Below are 23,794 nucleotides of genomic sequence, written 5' to 3' on the forward strand. Positions count from 1 at the left end.
AATTTTTCAATGAACTGAACTGACCTAACTTTACACAAAGTCGGCATGTTGTAGTTAAATAACAAATTCCGTTATAATTCGAATACACAATGAAGTATGAATGTTTTATAAATAAATAGGGCAAGTGAACAGTGAACGAGTTTAGTTCGGACCGAGGGGGTAGCGGGTCGCTGGTTGCGGGTTGCGGGGAACATATTTTACATTATTTGTAATTAACGACAAGGAATAACGCAGGCGACCGTAATAAAACTTTGTGAAGAATGCTTTAGATTTATTTATGGCCACAGTAATAGCGGAATTGAAAAATACTACTTTGAGTTTAAAATATTAAAATGCTTTTAAATATTAATGCGCTCAAAGAAGTTTCTGTATTTCATTGTTTGACTGTCACATAAAATAAAACGTCATTTTCAAGTGTCACCTGTATAAAACACTAGTTGTCACCCGTTACCTCTTCCGCGTGGGAAAAAAAAATAGTGGCCTACGTATTCTCCCAGACTATTTTCTACTTATAAGCCTTTCAGCAAGATCCATGCAGCCGTTCAAGAGATAACTTCAAACAAACATCCATCCATCCATACATTTAAACATTCGCATTTATAATATTAGTAAGATTGCTATGCGAGATGGCTATTGATATCATTGGTTTAAACAACAGTGGATATAACACAGATTAAATATTGTTACACATATTTTTTATGTTCATATCGCTGGCACTCGCACTCCACCCTTATTAACATATTTATTTAGGTTGTCTGTCGTAAGCGATTAAGAAGCTTTGTGAAAGAAATATATCGTAACCATTGTATTTTGATCTATTCCATCATCTCCTTTCATGTATTTACAATAGACACTTCATATAGACTGTTAAGAAAGTCTTTTATTCATTAAAATATATTGAAGTGAATCATAAAGATGGTATAAATGGAAAGAAATTCTTCATAACCTCTTTGTATTATTATATAACAGTCATACAGGCAAACTATATAGCTTCTTGTTAGAACAGAACAGAAAAGGTTACTCTGAATATTATTGTTATAAATAAATAAAAAAATCACTACTTCATATAATATTTATTTAACTTTCTATGCCAGTTTATAATTGTAGAAATAATTAAAATCTGTGCGTATTTACAAATTAAATAGTTTAAAACATTTCTTTGTCCACAGATAAAAAAAAACTCTGCAAGACGGCAAAGAATGTAAAAATGGCGCTAAAATTAAAATACAAAGACGAACATGGTATCCTACGCATCGATATGAGTCCAACATCGAGTCCAGTCCGGACCGGAAACAAGTTGAAGACCGAAGACGGGATAAAAGATCCCAAATTCGACACAATCAACAATCGCTTCGGTAGATACGATCTGTTCGGCGGCAGGTACGATGGAGGGGAGACGCCGTCGCTCTTCCGAAGTAGATACAACAGTATCGAGGAGGAGCTGGCCAACACGCCTTACGCGTTCTCAGACCGCTCACTGCGTCTCGCCGACTTAGACATCACTATTAAATCATCATCGCCGTCCAAAGACATTGAAGACGATCGATATTTCAATCGAGATATTACACTCGATTACAGTTTATTCGGACCTCAAATTGATTTGAAAACATCGATTAAAAATTCAGACGAAGATGATCCTCCCGCGTTCACTGTGACTCAGTTGATCCATGCCCAGGATCGATATTTTGATCTATCATCGAGACAAAGTGTTGAGAGTCCGAGTAAGAATCGAGTGAGAACTATAGCGGACAGTTTTGAAGTGCGCAGTGCACCAGGTTCCGGGAAGAGGGTGAACAGAGCTGGGAAAAGTGATAAAGTTAACAATGCGTTTAAAGTGTTGTCCACCGATCCTGTGACGTCACAGTCGCCTCCAGCCAGTCTGCCGTGAGTTTTTTATAGAACCTCTTTTATTTTTAACTATAATTTCAATTTTAAATAATTCATTTTTTTTAATCAACAAAATTAAATAAATAGTAACTAACTTCAAAATTAACAAAACAAGTGTTAGTTAATTTTTCGATCAATCTAAAAATAAATAACGATTACTAATTTGAACAATAATTATCTTATTTTACATATAATTACAATAATTTAACAAACAATCCTTTGATAGTATAAAGTAATTCCTCGCCTCGAAACATACGATTTTACTGGTGTATTTTTTCACGTTCTAATGCAACGAAGATAATAAAAACCATCATGCGTTTTAAATTGTTGAATAAATGTAATATTTATATTTTAACCACTACATATATTAGGTCCTTACATATGAAATTGGCGTTTTTCGTACTGGCCACTTTAATCACGAATTTCTCCTCTTTGGTAAAGAATTCCAAATTCAAATTTGTACAGCTATAGACTCATGTATTTGTGGTTCGATGGCCGTCATTCGTTTGTTTTTTTTCTTCTGTTTTTTTCTGTTTGCGTCACTCATTTTACAAAATGGAAATCTTAAAATATCGCATTATTTACGAGTACGAGTTCCGCCGTGGCACTAGTGCTGCGGAAACGACTCGAAGGGTGAATGATGTGTATGGCGGTCGTGTTGCAAAAGAAAACACAGTTCGTTTTTGGTTCCAACGTTTTCGTTCTGGAAATTTCGATCTGCAGAACAAGCCCCGTGGACGGCCTGAGACTCAAGTTGATAATGAAGAGTTGAAGACTATTGTGGAAGCGGATCCATCGCAAACCACGTCCGAGTTAGCTGCAGGCTGCGATGTTAGTGATAAAACTGTTTTAATTCACTTGAAGCAAATTGGGAAGATTAAAAAGCTTGAAAGGTGGGTACCTCACGAATTGACTGAAGCAAACCGGCAAACGCGCGTCGACTGTTGCGTTACATTACTAAACCGGCACAATAATGAAGGTATTTTAAACCGAATCATTACCTGTGATGAAAAATGGGTTCTTTACGATAATCGGAAGCGCTCAGCGCAATGGTTGGATCCTGGCCAGCCAGCCAAATCCTGCCACAAGCGAAAATTAACCCCAAAAAAGTTACTTGTAAGCGTTTGGTGGACTAGTGCCGGTATTGTTCATTACAGTTTTCTCAAATCTGGCCAGACTATTACGGCTGATGTCTATTGTCAGCAATTGCAAACCATGATGGAAAAGCTAGCGGCTAAACAACCTAGGCTCGTCAATCGCTCCACGCCACTGCTGCTTCACGACAACGCTAGACCACACACTGCGCAACAGACGGCTACTAAATTAGAAGAGCTTCAATTGGAAAGTCTAAGACATCCTCCGTACTCCCCGGGCCTTGCTCCAACAGATTACCATTTTTTTCGAAATTTGGATAACTTCTTGCAAGGGAAAAAATTCAACTCCGATGGGGCAGTCCAAATCGCCTTCAAAGATTTTATTGATTCCCGTCCGACTGGTTTTTTTAGTAAAGGGATCAATGAACTACCTATGAGATGGCAAAAGTGCATAGAAAATAATGGTTCATACTTTGATTAATTAAATATATTATATTAAAAAATATTCGACTTTTTGTTCCTCCCATACAAAACGCCAATTTCATATGTAAGGACCTAATATTTAACGTTAGTTATTTACTTTTATTTGAAGCAGACGAAGCGATTTCTAAGGATTCATCGTTTTTCCTGACTACTAGGGTAATATATTTTTCACGGGTATGGAAATGCAAATAGATCGTAAGCTTTTCATAACATGATAAATAACAACGTATTATGACAATTCGCTGTACGTTAAATTAGATGGTAAAATTTTCTTAGTCAAATATTAACTAATTTATAGCCTACTTCAAAAAGAGAAGGTTATCAATTCGCATCTTTTTTGTGTGTTACTACTTATCTTCGTTCCTTCTTCTTCTCAGTCACGTAACGCCTACTGCTGGGCATAGGCCTCCCACAAAGATCGCCACGATGATCGGTCCTGTGCAACCTGCATCCAGGATCTTAGTTCCTGGTGCTCCGATATAGTTAATTATTTTAAAGAATTACGTTTCACTTGATTTGTATTCCGCGGTGTGTTATAGGGATAAGTACAACTACAATTGGGCTTGTTGTTTTTAGAAAGTTGAACTTATTAATAAATTGCTAGTTTTATTGTAAAAATAATAAACATTTGTAAGGTCGTATTGTACATGAATATTGTTATCATGATTTAAAAATCGACTCGAGGCCGCTATTGCTTCATTAAAAATCTTACAAAACTTCTAATTTCTTCGACAGTTACTAAATCTTATTTAAATCTACAAACTACGTAAACTATTACACTCATTGTGTATAAATAAATTATATTTAAATTACTTATTACAAAATTACATGTATATATATTTTTAAATCCTATATTTACAATAGTATGGAAGTCAACAAAAGAAGTATTATGTTTATAAGGATGCCAATTAAAGAAAATTGATTCCGCTATATTTATTCAATTTAACAAAAGTATATTTAATTTGTGTGGGTTGTAGCAATTTTATTGCATTTATACAATTCTTCGTATGTCTTGATATTTCGATGTCTCCTACGTAAATACGTATCCTATAATTTTAAAATTTGCACGACGTTCATTGTTTTTTTTTTATTTCAGAAGTATAATAAAAAATGAGAATTTCAGATTTCTGTTATCTATCATTTGTTTCTTTAGAAAGCGTGTACCGTAAAAATGTTTTACTAACATACAATTATTTAAGTTGGAACCATACATAATCTTTACTAGCTGTCAACCGCAACTCCGTCCGTGCGGCATTAAATAAAACGTAATAAGTAAACCTATGTGTTCTTCGAGACTATTTTCTACATCCATGCCAAAATTCATTAAGATCTGTTGAGCCGTTCAGGAGATACCTTCAAATAAACATCCATCCATCCATTTAAACATTCGCCATGCCATTTAACGTGCTATTGTATAAACTTCCATCTTTAATTCATAAAAATCTAATTTTGTATTAAAAAAGGACAAGAAAAATAACTTCCTAATGAGTTTTTCGTCCTTTTATTCTACATCGGAATCATCAATCACTCGCTTAGAATGTGTCGGCAGGAACAGGAAATATCTATGGGAACATTTATTTGAAACTTTTAGTGAGAAAGCTAAAAATAAACTATTGAATTCATTTTCTTTGTATGGATGTAGCTTACAAGTTTTAAATGTCACAAGAAGGGATAAATAAAATAATGATAAAACACAAATATTATATATCAACCATAGAATTATGAATATGTTTGCCTATATTATAAAATACTAACTATCGCCCATGACTCCGTCCGCGCGGAATTAAAATAAAATTTAGTCGCCTATGTATTTTTTACGTCTATGAAAAAATTCAACAAAATAGATGCAGCCGTTCCAAAGATACCTTTAAACAAACATCCATCCATCCATCTAAATATTCTCATTTTATATTATTAGTAAGATTTTTTAATTCTCTTATCTTTACATTATGAATAAAAGTGCCTTATCCTATTCGAACTATTTATATTTTAACGTACTATTATTATTGCAGTTCATAAAACGATCTCAAATAAAGAACTATACCCAATCTTACTAATATTATAAATGCGAATGTTTAGATGGATGGATGGATGTTTGTTTGGAGGCATCTTCAAAACGGCACATCTCGATGAAATTTGGCATACATGTAGAACATAGTCTGGAAGAACTTATACGATAAGTTTATTTCTTAATTCCGCGCAGACGGAGTCGCAGGCGATAGCTAGTTATCAAAAAAAGTCAAAGCAAAATCATTGGCGAATTATTTACGTCATCTTGTTACATTTAAACCCGAATGTTAACAAAATAAACGGATGCATTTCGTAATGATAATGTTATTATGTTACGTAATGTTACAATTGTAATTATCTCAGCTCCTGTCGACGATGAATTAATCATAAACCACAATGGCCCGTGTTACAATCAGGTGACGTTACAACAGTTGTAGAACAGCTGTTGCATTTGCCAACTCTACCGAGAAGGAACCCTCCCATTTTAGTATAAAATACAAAGCAAAATAGACATATTTTATGTTTACTTCAGCTTTTTCTTTATATGCGCTTGACCCAAATAGGATTCTAGCTTAATCCAGTCGGAACATAGTGTTATTTCTTATAGGTTTGGCAACAAATTGTCTTTATCACATTATTCTGTTGCTACTATTTTGTATTTTATGTTGTTTTTAATATTATTATTAATACTACTTAAAATACAGACTACATAATATTTTCTAACCTTAATATTCTGAGTGCGAATTACAATTGTATGAAATTAGTGGCAAAAACATTCGTAATGTAATTTAGCGTAGTCATTTCCTAATTCACTGAATCTCTGGGGATTTTCCTACAACGTAACTAGATAAAATTATTACAAAAAATATTCATTTTCTATTATGGCTCTAAGCGAGTAGTGCTTTTACCTTTTTCTTTTATTTTGCGCGCTAAAAAGTAATCTGTCATAGACGATTATTATTTAAACATGGTGATAATTATTTTTGGCAAATATAAAACTTTCTTAACTCTTTTTTATGAATTGATATGAATACAATATTGTTTTATTTGTGGTAGACGCGGTAAAACTTTATTTTATCTTCTGCACAGATAATTAACGGTTATCTAAACTTATGTCATTTGCTATACCGTTATTTATATGTTATAAAAAGGTGAACAACTTCAACTAATGCTATAACATAAATAATTTTCTTTCATTCGATGATCTCACATAGCCTTATTGCAATGTGTTAGGATTCAATTTGCAGGTGCAAAAATCCGACATGGGCTTCGTAGGCGTGTACCCTTGTATGGTCTGACGCGATATAAAAGGCTGTAAAGGTTCGCTCGTTAATAATACAACTACTCAAATAGGATTTGGGATAAAAACAACTTCGAACCAAACAAAAATACGTAAAATTTATATAAAACAGGTGATTCATTCATGTACTAATATGATTTAAAAGGTGAAATGAACGAACGTATAGATTGCCTATTCCTAAAAATATGCGAATTTTGCCGCCATTTTAGTTAAAGGGTTTCCTTTCGAAGTTTACAACTACGAAAAGCAAATATATGTTAAATATAAAACATTCTAATATGTAGAAATGTTATAATCCTAATAATGAATACGTTTCTCGTTGAATTACGCGTTTATACGGTGACATTGGCCAGTGTTTGTCAAACTTTGCAACATTATTAATAATAAATTATATTTAATTTTTTTATGGAATATAATTTGAATATTTGAATATTTTAAAACTATAGCTTTTAAACAATTGGTTAATTATTTCTATGTATCAAGTAGTTTGTAGTAAAAAATGAGAGGTATGAGATACAACAATAAGTTTTTGTAAAGTTCTTTCCGCAATGAAAACTTACCGTAAGTAAATGCAGGACATTGTCCTCTGTGACGTCATCAGCATAAAGATTGAGTAGCACTGCTTTATACTAATTGTGCCAGTTGCATTAATTAAGGAGCGTAAAGTTGGAAATGTCCGTGGAATTGTGTTAGTATGTAAATGTTAGAATACTATAGCTAACCTGGCAGGATATGCCTTGTTAAAACTTAATTATTTACACTATAAAATCAGAGTAGGCTTTAGGTTAGAGTTAATTAGTTATACGCCATGTCCTGTCTTAAATACTCAAGTGTTTTTTTAGTTTAATTCGTAAACATTTTGCTGACGGCATAAAAATGTCTTTGTTTTTTCTGTTAGTATCTTCAAGTAAGAAAATTTGCTACATTACTTGTTGAGATCGACGGAAATCATTATCAGAACCATAGACCATGAAGATTTTTTTTATTTAGTATTCATGTTTATCAAAACTATAAACCACAGACTATTCTCAATGCTGCCAACCTTGCCAAAGTCCATGGCATTGTATCGTTGACGTTTTTTTTCAACCTTGTGTAAATGACAAAAAAAAACTAAGGTTGTACATTGTGTATTGCATCTTTTGTTTTGGTTTGTCAACTTTTTGATACAGTCTGTGGTTACAGTCTTATGACAGTTTGCATTGTTTATAAACTATATTTTTATCTTTGTTTCTAACATTAAATTAATCTTATTAAATCCGTATTTTAAAATAATAAAAATACATAAGTAGAGAGAGGAAATAGTTATTACTGTTGCGATATTTTTATGAAGAATTAGAGCGGCAAGAATTATTGCTTTATTAATTGGAGAATTTTACACAGTCACTATCGTCACTAAATAAATAACCGTAGAAACTTGGAAATTTATGTTAAAAATACAAATATCAAGAGCAAAAATGCATAAATACTCTCTAAAAAGTTATTCAGGAAATAAAATTGGCTCGTGATATACTTATCAAAGCGACAAAAATATACCGATTCTTTAAATCCTTTCGTCAGACGACGCTTAAGCAATTATTGCTAAACGTATGCATTGTGATAAACTTTCGTTTATTCGCAATTCATTACAATGACTGGTTTATAAATAAATAAATAAAAACACTAACACTAAATTCCTTGAGCAATATTTCGTATTATAAATGCGAATATTTAGATGGATGAATGGATGAAAGGTGAAACGGCTGAACGGATCTTAATGAAATTTGGCATAGACGCAGAACATAGTTGACTACAGGCTACTTTTAATCCGCGCGACCGGAGTCACGGGCGACAGCTAGTCTACTATAATACCACTTAAGGTGGCCATACACGGATTTACTTTTAACCTAACTTTCGTTCAGTTCTAATTACGATATTGTGTCAGCATTTCGTGATGCATCACTGCGTCGTCTATCGAAAACCAAATGTACATTTTATGGTTAATTAACCACAATTACATCACTAATATAGTTATAAATAATACTATAATTTGAAATGTAGAAAGAAGACTGATGTTTTATGAGTATTTACTGATGAGAGTTGTTTTGCATAACGGGTTAACCTTAAATAGCCATTAGTTCATGTAACACACTGTCCAATTTTGTCACACTAGGTTTTATCTGTACATACAGGTGAGGTAAAGTCTATTATAGTCTACATTAGCATCTAATGACCACACCAAGTTTCGTAAACCATTCAGTTCAGTTTTCTTGCTGAAAGTTTTATTAAATTACAACAAAGATTTAATGTAACTTATTCGTTGTAATTTAATGATTAATTATGTCACTATCTTCATTATATTACTAATTAAAATTATTCTAGTCTCCTAGATAACATTAGAACACGAATCATAAACCGCGTAACCTTTGACTCTACATGCAAGCTTTTTGTTACAAAGATGTGCAAATATTAAATAACTTTGATGAATATTTTATTAATAAAATTAACATAAAGTCACAGGGGTTAGTATGTTTATTGAGAAAATATAGTTTAGTGGGTTAAAAACAGAATTTATGCTCGCCTTACACTCTGTTGGATTTAACTAGGTTAATATTAAATGTGGTTATTTTCGTATAATATATTTTTTCTTTAACACAGGATTATCGCTTATACCATAGTTGGATATTTCTACGTTTAATTTAGTAAACAATATAAAGTCAAGACAACATGAGCAAAAATCAAGAATTACGTAAAAGGTCCGCAAACGATGCATCAAAATTTCATATTTAGTAAAATAGTCTTTATAATGAAAAATATAGTTAACTTTATAGACTTTTTGAAAACCAATTTGAAACAAAATATCAGAAAAAAGTGTTTTAATATTACTTTTATTTAGTTTTACGTAATATAAGGCTTTATATCTCCACGCCATGTTTATAATGAAACGTAACGTCTTACAATTTATTACATTTTAATTGTATTCAAGTAATTAAATATTTGTTTATTTAAGAATAATTTGTGCGAATTGGAAAGCGGGTTACGGTACGGTTTTTATTTCTGATTAATACAATTTTATAATCAATTCAGTATGCTATCTAATTTATGAGCGTACGTTATAGATTAAATTAAATAAATATTTAAATTTAAACGAAACATCCGTAAATTCATAAAAAGGGTACTCTTTTAATGCAAAAGTTGTGACAACTTTTATGTTTATGTTTCACACTAAGTACTGTTCATCTTATCTTATGAACATACCTAAAAGAGACCAAACCAAAACTCAATTGCTACAGGTCTCTGTTTATTGATATATATTCTATTCAGACGTTTTTATTTTCATCTCTACTTCGATATAACCAGACGTTTTGTCTTCGCCTACAAAATGAATCGAGTATTAGAAAAGTACTTCTGTGTGAATAATTGCTGCATTTAGAAGGACCATGGGACGGTAATTGACGTATCATAGACTCGCAACATGCGATGTTCAAGCAATTTTTAGCCGACTTCAAAAAGAAGGAGGTTATCAATTCGACTGTATTTTTTTTTATGTGTGTTACCGCGAAACTCCGCCCCTGGTGGTCCGATTTTGATAAAAATTATTTGAATCGAAAGGAAGTGCGTGCAGATGGGTCCCATTTTTTTTTTATAGTCAGCTATAGTGTAGGTAATACTTTTCAATTTATTATTTAATTTATACTCAAAGCATCTTCAACTCTACAATTCGTCGAGGAATTATGTAACTAACTTTAATTAAATATTATCTTAACTCTCTTACACTAAGTTACAAGATGTTGCGTAAATCAAGATCTCGAGATGGATCCCAGCCAGTCTTCCTACACTCTCAAAGTACAAACAGACTATCAGATGTAGATTCATAGATAGAACAGTATCATGTGAATGAACTTAGGAGAGTTTATTGTTTCTGCTGATATCATTTTCATCAATGACTTGTTTAGTATTACAGGGTGTTGTTTTTTTAAAGTTTGTAAAGTATTTATGTTAATGATTTTAAATGGTTTGACTACGTGGGTTTCGGTTTCCATATCTGTTGAAATAGTAGTTTTAACAGTGGTAGATCTCATAACAGCAATATTTGTTGGGTAAACAAGTGTCGACTGTTGAAATACCACGACCACACAGAAGACAGGCATGAAGTTGAAGCAATTCCGCGTTTCGTCTGATGACTGTGTATGCAGGATTCCTAATTTTAACACACGTTCACTTCCCATCCTTTCCTTATAAGAAGTGGATTTGGCGGAGGAGGGGACGCATAAGAAGGTTAAATATCCTATTTCTGTGTGTCCTCTCCTCTGGTGATTAAAGGTAGTGGGCATGGACAGTGGTCGCTTCGTTATTTGGCATGTTCAGGTGGTCGCATGCTACTTTGCCAGCCTATAATATAAAAAAAGATAGCACAAAAATATTATTATCTCGGTTCTTTCAAAGAAAATTAGTGTCTTTAATTGACATTGAAAGGAGATTACAGTCAGCATTGACGTTTTGATCGCCATCACCCAAATGTCGTTTTAATCGATGTGGTACTAAGCTGTGTCTAGTGTAATTACTTTCTCATTGCATGAGCTCACTTGCTTTACCTTCCGATGCCTCCTACGTCGTCTCCATTGTTCTAACTCTAAAGAACAGACATGTTGCAATCTTTAACAAGCGTGAGCGTATGATTATTATCTACTACATTACCGATTTGCATGCGTTTTGTTCAAACGATGTTTCCTATTTCGTAAGTTTTCTAATCCCATCTCTCGTTCTGATTATTTTTTAGGTTAATTTATGACAGGTGTCACTGCGATTTGTTACAGCGCCATCTAGTTTTCACTTTTTTATAAAATCTCCCTTTTCAACTATACACAAATGTTGTTTTCTACCCGTAGTCTTTAACTGTAAAATCAAAGCGTAACTCTAATTATGTGATTTATAGATAAAAATCTAATAAAAGCCCTTACGACTATACCAATTATACTAACTATGGGTTTCTGAGACCAAAATTGAGAAAAAAAAATAATGAAAGGGATGACGATAGGTTTTAAACAGAGATATTCGTCTCAGAAACCCACGGTTAGTCAGTCATAATACAACGTATGAGTACTACTTTCATGCTTACATTTCACATTTTCACTAGTTAATAATTCAATTTAATTTATAACAGTCTGTGCGGTTACGATGTGAGCTAATAAATTCTAGAACTAACTTATTTTATAGCTTGCCATGTCTTGATGAGGAGACAATTTTCTACACCTGTATTTAATTTCTACGGTAAAGTGGAACAGAGTTTCCTTAGAGCTTGCAAATAGCTATCGTCAATTTCTTGGGTTTTTACTTCTATGTGTAATTTAATATCTTACAAATATCTGTCTACATAATTTGTATTATTTTATGCATAATTCTACTATTATGGTATTAAAATAAATGACTCTTTACGATCGTACGACACGTGAGCGACACGACTGGATAAGATTCGCGTTGTTTATAATTAACCTTGCAATTAGTCATAGTGCGTGAGTATGCGTGGGCTAAGTGACAAGGTTCGGCGAGTTGCGTATCGTCTTTAAATGTGGGAAATTCAATTGCACAAATGCATACCGTCTTATTTTATTAAGTGGGAGCTAAGCTGGTGATTGTTATTACCTTGACAGACATTACTAGCTTTAATATTTATTATAGCAAACTAGCTGTTGCCCGCGATTCTCTACGCGCGTCATTAAAAAAAAACTTAATAAGTAGCCTGCGTGCTCTTCCAGATTATGTTCCACATCTGCGCCAAATTTCATCAAGATTTGTTGAGCCGTTCTGAAGATATCTTCAAACAAACATCCATCCATCCATCTAAACATTCGCATCTATATATATAAAAGAAAGTCGTGTTAGTTACACTATTTATAACTCAAGAACGGCTGAATCGATTTGACTGAAAATTGGTGGGCAGGTAGCTTAGAACCAGGAAAAGGACATAGGATAATTTTTACCCCTTTTTCTATTTTATTTTTATTCCGCGCGGACGGAGTCGCGGGTAAAAGCTAGTTTATAATATTAGTAAGATAAGATATACCTGAATAGCGTATTAACGTATGATCGATAAATAGATGTAACGACGACAATATTTAACTCGTCCTTCAATATCTCATGTGAAAAATAACATACATACAAACGTAGAACATAATATAGATAAAGAGGTTGTATTTATCCATAAACTAGGAATTATTTAGTGATATTTTCTATAACAAAGTACGAATTTCAAAGTCAACGGAACAAAAAAATTTTACATTCACATATCAATATTGCTGACTCGCTTCCGCTCATAACTTACACCGCAATAAAGTAAACTGTAGCAGTGCGTGGCGAGCGAAAGTTCTCGCGCACATCGGACCATGAATGATGACCACTGTACGCTATCTATTTGTATGTACATACATCTAATCACATATAATTTAATAGCAAAACTACTATATAGTTAACTATCAGTTCGTATACTATGTTTTAATGCAACAATATCATAATATAATATGTTAATTGATAAAATATACAAAAACACATCGTCTACGTAATTTTTAGTTAGTAAGTTTTCATGTTCCCTCTAGCGCGATTTTACTCTGTGGGTAGTAAGGTCGAATACGAAATTAAAAGTCGCCTTAAACGTTTCTTTGTGCCGAAGCGAATTATTATACGAATGAATATTAAACAGCATAACATTTTGTTACCGTGTATGCATTATTTTGTGATTCAAGGACGGCTTAGATCCTTGTAACGCGTGCTCCAATTTCTTTCAGGCTTTATTATAGTCGGGTGTTAGCGAATGTGGGCTCGAAGCGAAACGTTACGATTTCGATTCGAGAACTAAGTACTTACTTATGATTTATTCTCTCTGAGTCATCTTCACACCTTCAGTTTTAACTGAAGATTTGGACTGTTCAGTTAAAATTAAAATTGTTTTTATTTATATAAATAAGTTCAATACATATGTATAGGTACATTAATATGAAGCCGGAGGCCTAATTTTGTCTTTTATCTTATCTACACTTTTTTTATAAGGAAAAGATGAGAAGGGAAAGTGGATTTGATAGAGGAGGAGATGTATAGGAAGGTGAAATATTCTCTATTTGTGCGTCTCCTCCGCCGTTGATTAAAGGTAACGCATCTGCAATTGCGAATTTCTATGGGCTGCGGTCGCTTTGCCATTTCGGCGAATTCAGCAGCCGTTTGCTCGTTTGCTTCTTTTAATATATAAAAAAACAATGAAATCTTAAATTAATTATATGTTAAAACTTTCGTAGTAAATGTACTGTGATGTAACAAAATCATTTTGGTTAAAATTAAATAAAAAAGCTTCGCAACGCTTCGTTTCGATACTTAAAGAACACCGTTCAAACCTACACTAGCCTTGGACAGACAAGGCCGCGGCAGAGGCAGGCCATTTTTTTATAATTTACAGCCTTTTATCGACTATGTTAATACGAAATATACTTTTCTAAAGTCAATGAACGATGACATTACCATAAAACAAACTTAGTTCTATTCATTAATTTTATTTTTTAAATGTTAATTATATTTGATTCAGATCATGAATCAAAGATTTGAGAAGAGTTATAAACTCTTGAGATGCTTTATTATGTATTATATGTTTTGTCTTTGTTAAATAGAGCTGTGCCAACAAGCAAGAGAAAAAAGGAAAAATCCTTCGCCATCCTCGCTGAGCCTCCAGACCCTTCGCGACCAACGAGCCCAAGGTCACTGCCCTTGGACATCCGCCACGGAACCGGCAGGGTATCACCCTTCAAAGGTAATCTATTATTATTCAACCACACTATTCCCAATCTATAAAATATTATAATATAAACTAATTTGTACATTTTACCAAAGGGCGGGGTTTCCGGGAGGAAACTTCTCGACATACAACTCCTAAAACCTCAGCGGCCAACTCCAGATCGTGCTCACCATCAAGAAAACGAACCAGCTCACAATCCAATTCCAAAATGGCCCAAGTGGCCACCATCCCTCCTCCTACCATTCTAAGTCGACCACGCTCCCCGAGAAACTTTCTTAAAGCGAATATGGAAGAAGTAAAAGAATTAAGTGAATTAAATAGAGAAAAGCATGAAGCGGAAGCTGAAATCAAAAGGCAGCAAGAGGAAGAAGCTTTACTAAAAGAAATGGGACTATTAGACAAACCTACAAGTAGAAGTAGAGTAGGATCTAGAGTTAATTCCAGAAGCAGTTCTCCGAACAAAATAAATCTCAAGTCAAGATCAAACTCACCGTCTACAGTTAAGTATGATAACTTACCTGCAAGTAAAAAGGAACCAGCAAAAACTACAGTAAACAAATCAAAACCTGCAATACATAAATCTAGATTAAGTTCCCTTTCTAAAACTCAAACACAATCAAATGATACCTCACCGAAAAATTCAAAAATACCGAAAAGACAGAATTCAGTGTCGCCAACAAGGAATTCACGAAATTTTATTAATTATAGACGACCTTTCGACTCTAATTTAAATAAAAATCAACGATTTATATCCAATAGTACGAGTAGTATTCACGAAACGATCAAAATTGGAAGTCAAGTACACGATAAACGCGCTATAAGTCAAAGCGCTGAGTTTCTAGATATTTCTCCAGGTGTCGTTCACAACAAACCCCCCATATCTCCCGGCAAAGGAGGTCCTCCTCCTTCAAATCGAGCGATTAGTACTAAACGACTTTCGCCGATAGTTGGCACTCCTAACAAGAGTCCTATTGACGATCCTAAATCGAGTTCTGCTAAAACTACTCCAAAACCTCCACCAACAGCAAGAAAGTCAGTAAAAACTGCCGGCGTTACACCTGTTACATCTAGAATAACTTCTAGACAAACCAGCAGGGCTGCTAGCAGAGATCCAAGTCCCGAGAAGAAGGTCAATGGTAAAGTTACGACTGGCTCTAAAGTAGCAGCGAGAGCACCGAGTACAAAAGCTGCACAAAATCCTAACGTCAACCAAAAAGACGCCAAAAAACCAATGAGTAGAACTAGCAGCATGAAAAGCCTGACCCGAACATCAAGTACTAAAAACATTAACGAAAAACCACAATTAATTAAAAATAAAGACAAAAAGAATGACCTGAACGAGAAAGCCAAATCGACGAGCAAAATGAACGAAATAGGTGTTAAGAAAGCTAACACAGGTCAATCGTTAGAGACCAGATCAAAGGTTAAACAAGGCGACGTTACTGCAAATGAAGAAATAAGTTCAACTGAAGACGGTGCTAAGGATGATGAGGACACAACTAAACAGGATAATGAAACTCAATACGACAAAATTACGAACGAAAAAGGAGATATAGTCATACTAACCAAGAAAAATGTGGTTTCTATGACAACCGCAGCCATTACTGCCCAACCATTGGAAGTTGTAACTACCGTCACCAACCAACTGCCAGTCGCGTTAGAAAAGGCCCGGGAGAAAGGTATTTTTGAAAGATTAGGTTCGAAGGACTCTCTTAAGGAAGGAGATAAAGATGAGTCTGTAGTAAAAGATGATTCAATAACCAAACACAATGTAACTTTAAAAGATTTAACCGGGACTAAAGATAAAGAACCTGTAGCTTCTAAAGAAGAAAAAAACGGAAAACACGACGACAAAAAACCACCAAAACCTACAAAAGTTTTATACGGCGATGACAATATTAAACTGAAGTTATTACAACCACCGTACAATAATCCTCAAGTTGAACGAGTGAAAGAAAAAATTGATTCCATACTTAAGGAACCGGAAATATCGACAGAAAATATTCTAGCACCGGCTAAAAAAATTGAAGAAAAGATTTCAGAGACGAAACAAACGTTTAAAAATGTTGCAGACAGAACAAAATCTGACATCCATGATGCGAAAGTAGAAGCTGAGGACAATTTAAATAAAATGAAAGATCAAATCGAAAAAACAAGTGAAAAGGTAACTGCACAAATGCGCTCTGAAGCTACAAAAATTGTTGATAGTATAATAACACCGATTGAAGATCCTAAACATGATATTGAAAAACAGAAAGAAAGTATCAAAGAAAACATTGAGCCAATAGTCACCGTTGTAAACGCAAAGAATAAACATGACATTAAAAAAACAGATATCGTTAAAATGACGGAAACTTTAGTGAAAGGAGATGCAGAAGTGGAAGTACAGAGCTCGAATGATTCAACGCCAGGAGTAGAGAAGATCAAAATAGAGAAAAAGGCAGCCGATGGCAGCGTGTCTGATAAATCAGCAACAAGCAATGGCGGGTAAGTTTGAGTTGATAATTTGGTGACCAACATGACTTTTTTTTATTAATGCCGCACTTAAAGTTGTTAAATAGTTACTGAGGGAGTTCCATATTGTAGATTTAGTAGATTAAATCTTCACTTAACTGTCTGTTAGTGCAGCAGTAAGTCGATACTCGCACAATCAATAGTTTTATAGAAAATACCTTTGGTCAGTCGCGTCCTAGCTCCAGGCCCCGCGCTGACCGCGTGGCGTGACCACCTACCTTATTAGCATACGACAATAGGGTTGTCACACGACTCATAAATTACATACGACATATTCGGTATACAAGACCGAGAGTAGACTAACATTAATGGAACAAAAATAATTACTGAGATCGTAAAACATTGAAAGCATATAAAAATTATAGAACACAATCTTAACTAATAACTTGAGTAACGGTTAATAATTCCGATTAACAAGCTTTGTTAAATCGTTTTAGAGTGTATTCCTTACACCTTCCATCAAATTCTTACTTATTTTTTTATCTATGTCTAGTACTTATTAGTCTGCCTAACTTAAAATAAACTATAATTCCATCAATCTGTATCTATACCAATATAATAAAACTTAAATACACAATTCTTTGTAACGTAGGATCGTAGCAATAACGCCATATTTTTGAATAATTTTGTAATAAAATATCCTATACTTACGACACGCTTTAGGCTATTTACGCCATTAAATTTTGGAGATGAGTAAATTTAAAAAATTGTAATGCAAGAAAGGGACAAAAATTGCAAGCCAATAACATCACAGATGGTAGATGTGATAACGGTAAATCTCAGCGAATGGTGAAAGCCTTCGTTGTCATTTGACCATTTGAATTTTGACATTTGCAATTGAAAGTTTAACGCAAAGTAAACAACTGTAACCAAAATTAATGAAATTTATGCGGACGAAGCCGCACGGGAACAGCTAGTTTTATATAAAAAGATCAACGCCCTTGTATGACCCGTAGATACAATTTTCTCGTAATATTAACAGCTATCTTTTTTAATTTCCGTTGCGTACACTAATAGCCTATTAAATGTTGCCAGCCCTAACTGACTGCGCGGTACATGACTTGGACGATTTGATTTATATTAAAGAAGAGTTTGGGCCAAGTTTACTCACTTTTAGAACTATTAACCTATCATGGTTAAATATACTTAATACATACATTTACAATGATAATTAACAAATATTAAATTATTCAGGAGCGAATAGAAATGAGTAATCTACATATAGTTTACTTTTTTAATGGTTTAAATAATAAAAGAAAACAACACAAAAACTTATTAAATTATAATTTTAGTTCTACTAATTGTAGATATGTACATTTCATTGACAAATCGTATACAAAAGAATATAATATGCACAAAATGAGGCAAGTTTCACGCCATTGGCATATTTTAGTGTACAAATGAATGCGTAAAATTGTATGAACTCGTAACAGCCCTTAAGAAATTTCACCCTTAAGAAATTAGTTCACGCCAGTCGAACATGACCCGTCGTGTTAACCGCGCGTCCGCCATTTTGAAATAGCATGGCGCGAAAATGTAAAATGCAAATGTCCAAATTAAAAATGTTCCAAGTAATTTATATACAACCGTTCGTGATAATTAATGTGTAATTATAAAAAAATACTATTCAATTTCTTGTAAATAATGCTTCACAATAGAACAGTGTATATTTTACCAAATGAACTTTTGCCGAAGCGGTATGGATTCTCTAGCGGGTAATTTTTTTTTATAAAAAAAAACGCATGCTTTATTTAATAAAGAATTATTTATAAAGTGAATCTCTGTTCAGCTAAATTCGAAATACGGATTTTTCATAAAGTTGAATTAATACACCTTAAATTATACAAATGGAGTTAAAATTGTATGTACTCGTATTATCGTAACTATACTTTTTTAGTGATCCTGGAGAATCATCGCTTCTAAGGTAATTTTTTATCATCAAATTAAAGCACACTTATAAATTAATAGCTAACTTTCGTAACATTGTATGCACCTTAAAGATTTATCCTAAAAAATAATAATAACTTTCTTCCCCGACTTTCAGTTTCCCGCAAAGTACAAGTACTACACCCAAACCTCCTCCGAGATCACGTCAAAACAAACAAGAAATGCAGACCCCTGATGACAGCAAAGAAAACACACCAGTCGAGAAAAAACCAAACATCTGCTTAAGATTAATGGGAAAATGTAAAAAGAGTTGTTGCTCTTGTTGCATGAAGCCGAAAGATGATGAAAGAGAAACATCGGAACCAAAAGAAGAAAGAAAAGATGAAAGAAAAGAATCAAAAGAAAAAGAAGATGAGGAAGGAACGAAAGAAAAGAAAGGAATGCTCAGTAAATTGAATTGTTTCAAAAAGAAAGATGCGGAAACAGAAAAGATTGTCGCTGAAGTTGGTGCTGGTAAAGTAAGTATTAAAGGGGTTAGTAGACCTATTTGTCTGACGTCTAAAACACCATAAATGAAAAAAAATATTTAAAATCTGGTAAAAAATTGAATGCGACTTAACGTTTTGCGTATTTTACGAAAATACTCAAAAATGAATTGGTCAAATTGTAAATTGTAATGTGTTACATTCTAATAAAGCTTTTCTTGTTCAAGGATTAAGAAATAACAGTACTTTCTTTTACGTTTCGTGTTATGTTAAGCAGATTATAGAGTATGAAAAAAAACTACAACTTGTGATCGGAAGTTTGATCGGGATCATGGCTTTTCCGTGAAAATGTGACATTTAAAATTTAAAATGTTGATTTTTAAACTAATCTTTTAATTAGAACTTAAATAATCATTTTGTATCGAATTTACTAAATACATATTTAAACTTATGTTTAAAATTAAATTTAGGATCATTTTACTGTCGAGCTTGCCGACCCGACCCGTACAGATGTTTCCTATCGACAAACCCAAACACTAATCGGGCGTAACCAGAATTTTATTAACAATACAAGTAATTAAAATGGGTCAAAATAATACATTATCTGTGTTCCAAACAGGCGGCAACGATAGAATTCGAGAGCGAAACGAAACGCAAGCGAAAACTCCGCGACGTGTTGTGCGGCTGCTGCAGGCGGCGCGTCGGTGACTCGTCGGCCCCACGCCGGGTCGTCGCCGCGGACACTACGCCGCCCGTCGTCAACGAGGCTGGCTGCTGCGGCCGCAAGAGGAAGGATGTCGAGAGAAGGGACAGCATACTCAGCGATAGCACGCCAAACACGTTAGTGGTTTTTTTGAAACCTTTTGATTACAATATGTATATATAGGCTCCGAGCAAATTGTTCTAAATGTCTAAAAAGACGTTTTATTTTTATATTTTAATACATAAATAATGAATGTATCGTACACCAGTTGCTGCAACTTCGCCCTATGCCGGTGGATGCGCGGCGCTTGCCGGCGCAAGTCGGAGCCCGCCTCCAGCCCGCGGGCGAGCGTCTTTTCCAAGAACAAGAGCCTCTCTCCTACTCTACCCCCTGAAGTAAGTATACACTATCTGTACTACGAAGTCTCTTTGTGTAGGAACTTTGAGGAATCTCTATCTTAGAACATACATGTTTGATATTTTAATAAAAAAAATCACTTTATGAAGTCTAAATATCCATTTTTAAGAACCATATTCATCAGTAATTAACCAAATTATCTAATTGCAGTGTACAGACATTTTCTTGCTTTATATTTCTTGTGAAAACTTGCTTAATACATAGAAATTCGTATCATTATAAACAAAAGCAAAATGTCCACTGAGTCGTTACCTTCGACATAAGTCCTCCCTCACGCAATCTGAGTCACATCATTTCGGAACGTAGCATATATTAGAGGTCAAAACTAACGTACAATTAAAAGTAATTTGTCTAATATCTTTTGTAATCATTCGTCATGGATTATGTATAGTACTGGACTAAATTTTCCATTCGAGGTGTTGTTCGATATATTTTACGCACAGTCATCAAATTAATGAGTTGTTACATGGTACGATTTACTGATGTGAGGTGAGGCTTTTAAAGTAACCAAGTGTAGGTAAATTAATTAGATTTTTATATGCCGGCTTTAATCAAATTATATGAGAATGTTTTTATTTATATTCTAGTGAAATTCTAGTGAATTCTATAATAGAATAAAATTCAATCAAACTTTTCGTGTGATTTTCGTAAGTCAAACACAATAATGTAACAAAAATGTCAATATAACATCGAGCGTGTCGCGTGAGAAAGTTTTCTTTGACCAAGATTATCATCTCTAAACATTGCCACGATACAAATTTTATACAATTAACCTAACAACAAATTGTTAAAAGCCAAGGTCACGTAACAATGGCCACAAACAAATCGATATTACATTAAAATGAAAGGAATAATGTGTTTTGATTTCAATTCGGAATACTGCATTTGTATCATCGTCGTTGCTTTTGTCAGTTCTCTCTGTTGATTCTATTTTCTACATCAAACAAGAAAAAAAAATGTCGGTTTTAAATCCGTCGTCCCCTCAACTATCTCAACATGTAACAATAATAGTTACAAGTGAGTCCAATAAACGGCGTGTTGAATTTCATGGTGATGTGGAGGTAAAGTCATCCATTGTTTTACATCTTGCATCTTTAGATTAACGTCACACGGACGTTGTACCGCAGCGTTGTGATGTCGAAGTCGGTGTTAACGCAAAGAAAAAACACATTTTTGGCAAACGAGCATGCGACCACCTGATTCGCCGAAATATCGAAGCGACCGCTGCACATAAACATCTGCAGATGAGTTGCCTACCTTTAACCTTACCCTTCCAATCGTTCCTTTTAAGAAGGTGAGAAGGGAAAGAGGTTGAGAGCAGAAAAGTAGAGATGTGGACATTACAGGGGCCACACAGAAGACAGTGAAATGAAATTCTTAATCCTGATTTTGGTTGTTACTTACTTTGTTTTATTAACCACTGCTAAGTTTTTGTAGAGTCGAATCCTTTTGACAGTGGGGACGTATATAATCCGATGACGTACAATTTGTAATGTAATTATTATGTGTTTGTCCTGTAAGGATACTCGTACAAAGCTGGACGCGAGCCTGGTGGAGCACACGAGTGTGATGCGCGGCGCTATCCCCGTGCTGCCGGCGCCGCTCGCATACTTCTGTTTACTTTGCAACATCGTGGTTCCCGGACTTGGTGAGCTGATATGCAATATTAGTAAACAATACGTTGTTCTCTTTATCTCGGAGACTTTAAATTATTGGTACCTGATAGGAGGAGCGCCATGTAAATTGTGAAAAGTGTTGGCAGATTTGTCGCTGGACTTGAGCTTTTGCCCGCGACTCAAATCGCGCGAAATTAAAATAAACTTAGTACTTAGCCCATACTTTCTTCCGGTCGGTGTCCAACATCTGTGCCAATTTTTTTCGAAATGTGTTAAATCGTTTTGAAGTTATAATAACAAACTTCCATCCATCGATTTAAACTTTCGTAATATTAGTCGTCTTGAATAAAATTTGCTGCTTAAATTTGAAATCGCCTCGATACTTCGAAGTTGTTGATTGGAAATACGTAGGACAATAACTTACACAAAAATCAATGTTTCAGGCACAATATTCAGCGGGCTCTTCTGTTTATGTTTCGGAATCCCGAGGTTCGGGATACATGACAGCCCGAGACATAGGATTGGTGAGTTAAAATAATAACACATCTTTCAATGAAATTGTAATTTAATTAAGTTATTAATTAAAGACTGTATTATTTTCTATATAAGGATAAATATAATGCATTAAGTGTTTATTTCGGACATAGTTTCATTTTTCGTAATTAGATGTTTATAAAGCATATTTTGCAGGTTCGTTCTTGATCAACGTGATGGTAGGTTGTGGGCAGCTGTTCACGGTGCTGTTCTGTCTGGTGGGCTGGGGCTGGTCTGTCTGGTGGGGCACCATCATGGTGCGGATATCGCGTCAGTACCACTTTACAAACTTTGGACATCTTTTCTCTTACCATTACCAGATTTCCCTTTCTACCCTTCTCTTTTCTAAATGAGGCGCAGAGAAGCAGTCTTAAATTTTATTTAGCAATTAACTGTTCTATTCTTTGTAGGTAAATATCGTAAATTGAAAGCGGAAGCCGCGCTGGAGGAGGCGGAAGCGCCGCCCGTCACCGCCAACAACCACACGCGCGCATAGCGACATGTCTCTGACACTGACAGTGACAGCTGACAGCTGACAGCTGACAGCGCGCCAAAATCACACGTCAAACTCTAACCCTGACTGTCAAATATCGTGACACTTGTATAAAATTATTGTTGTCTCTATTTTTCACGAAGAATGAAAGGAATGGAAAGTGGAGACCGTTATGATGTTTAAAATTGTTTCAAGAAATATTGAATGAATTCCAGAAAATCGAAGTAAGATATTGTAAATGTACTTATGTAGATTTTAACTATATTAAAACAATATGAGCTTAAAGCTTAATATGATATTAAATAACAATAACGTTTTTACTAAAAATATTGTAAATAATACGTGGATATCTTGGAATACGTAATTTAAACGCAACAAGTCGTGACGATTATCGAAATAAAATATTTAACGAATTACTTTATAATATTAATTGAAATAATTACAATGCGTTCTGAATAAGAATGTGTGAATGAACCCGCGCCATATTGTAACGTCATAACTAAAAATTACAAAAAAATACATTATAATTTACGTTATTAGTATTAAAGACATTTTAATTTTTCTATTTTATTTAAATCTAAAATCGTGTTTGTTTTAAAAATAAATAAATAATTTTCT

General features: G+C 34.1%; 1 protein-coding gene across 1 annotated transcript; it reads left to right on the forward strand.

Annotated features, from left to right (window-relative positions):
- The first annotated feature begins 1,180 nt into the window (after positions 1–1,180).
- LOC106711038 (protein stum) lies at positions 1,181–23,365 on the forward strand. The gene is made up of 10 exons (XM_045684678.1): positions 1,181–1,884; positions 14,403–14,542; positions 14,623–17,014; positions 19,086–19,446; positions 20,033–20,253; positions 20,385–20,511; positions 22,055–22,181; positions 22,593–22,673; positions 22,840–22,953; positions 23,094–23,365. Exons 1-10 carry the CDS (start codon positions 1,208–1,210, stop codon positions 23,177–23,179), a joined length of 4,326 nt encoding a protein of 1,441 aa, XP_045540634.1. The 5' UTR covers positions 1,181–1,207; the 3' UTR covers positions 23,180–23,365.
- Positions 23,366–23,794: the final 429 nt, after the last annotated feature.

This window comes from Papilio machaon, chromosome 27 (assembly GCF_912999745.1).
Source record: "Papilio machaon chromosome 27, ilPapMach1.1, whole genome shotgun sequence".
Classification (NCBI taxonomy): Eukaryota; Metazoa; Arthropoda; class Insecta; order Lepidoptera; family Papilionidae; genus Papilio; species Papilio machaon.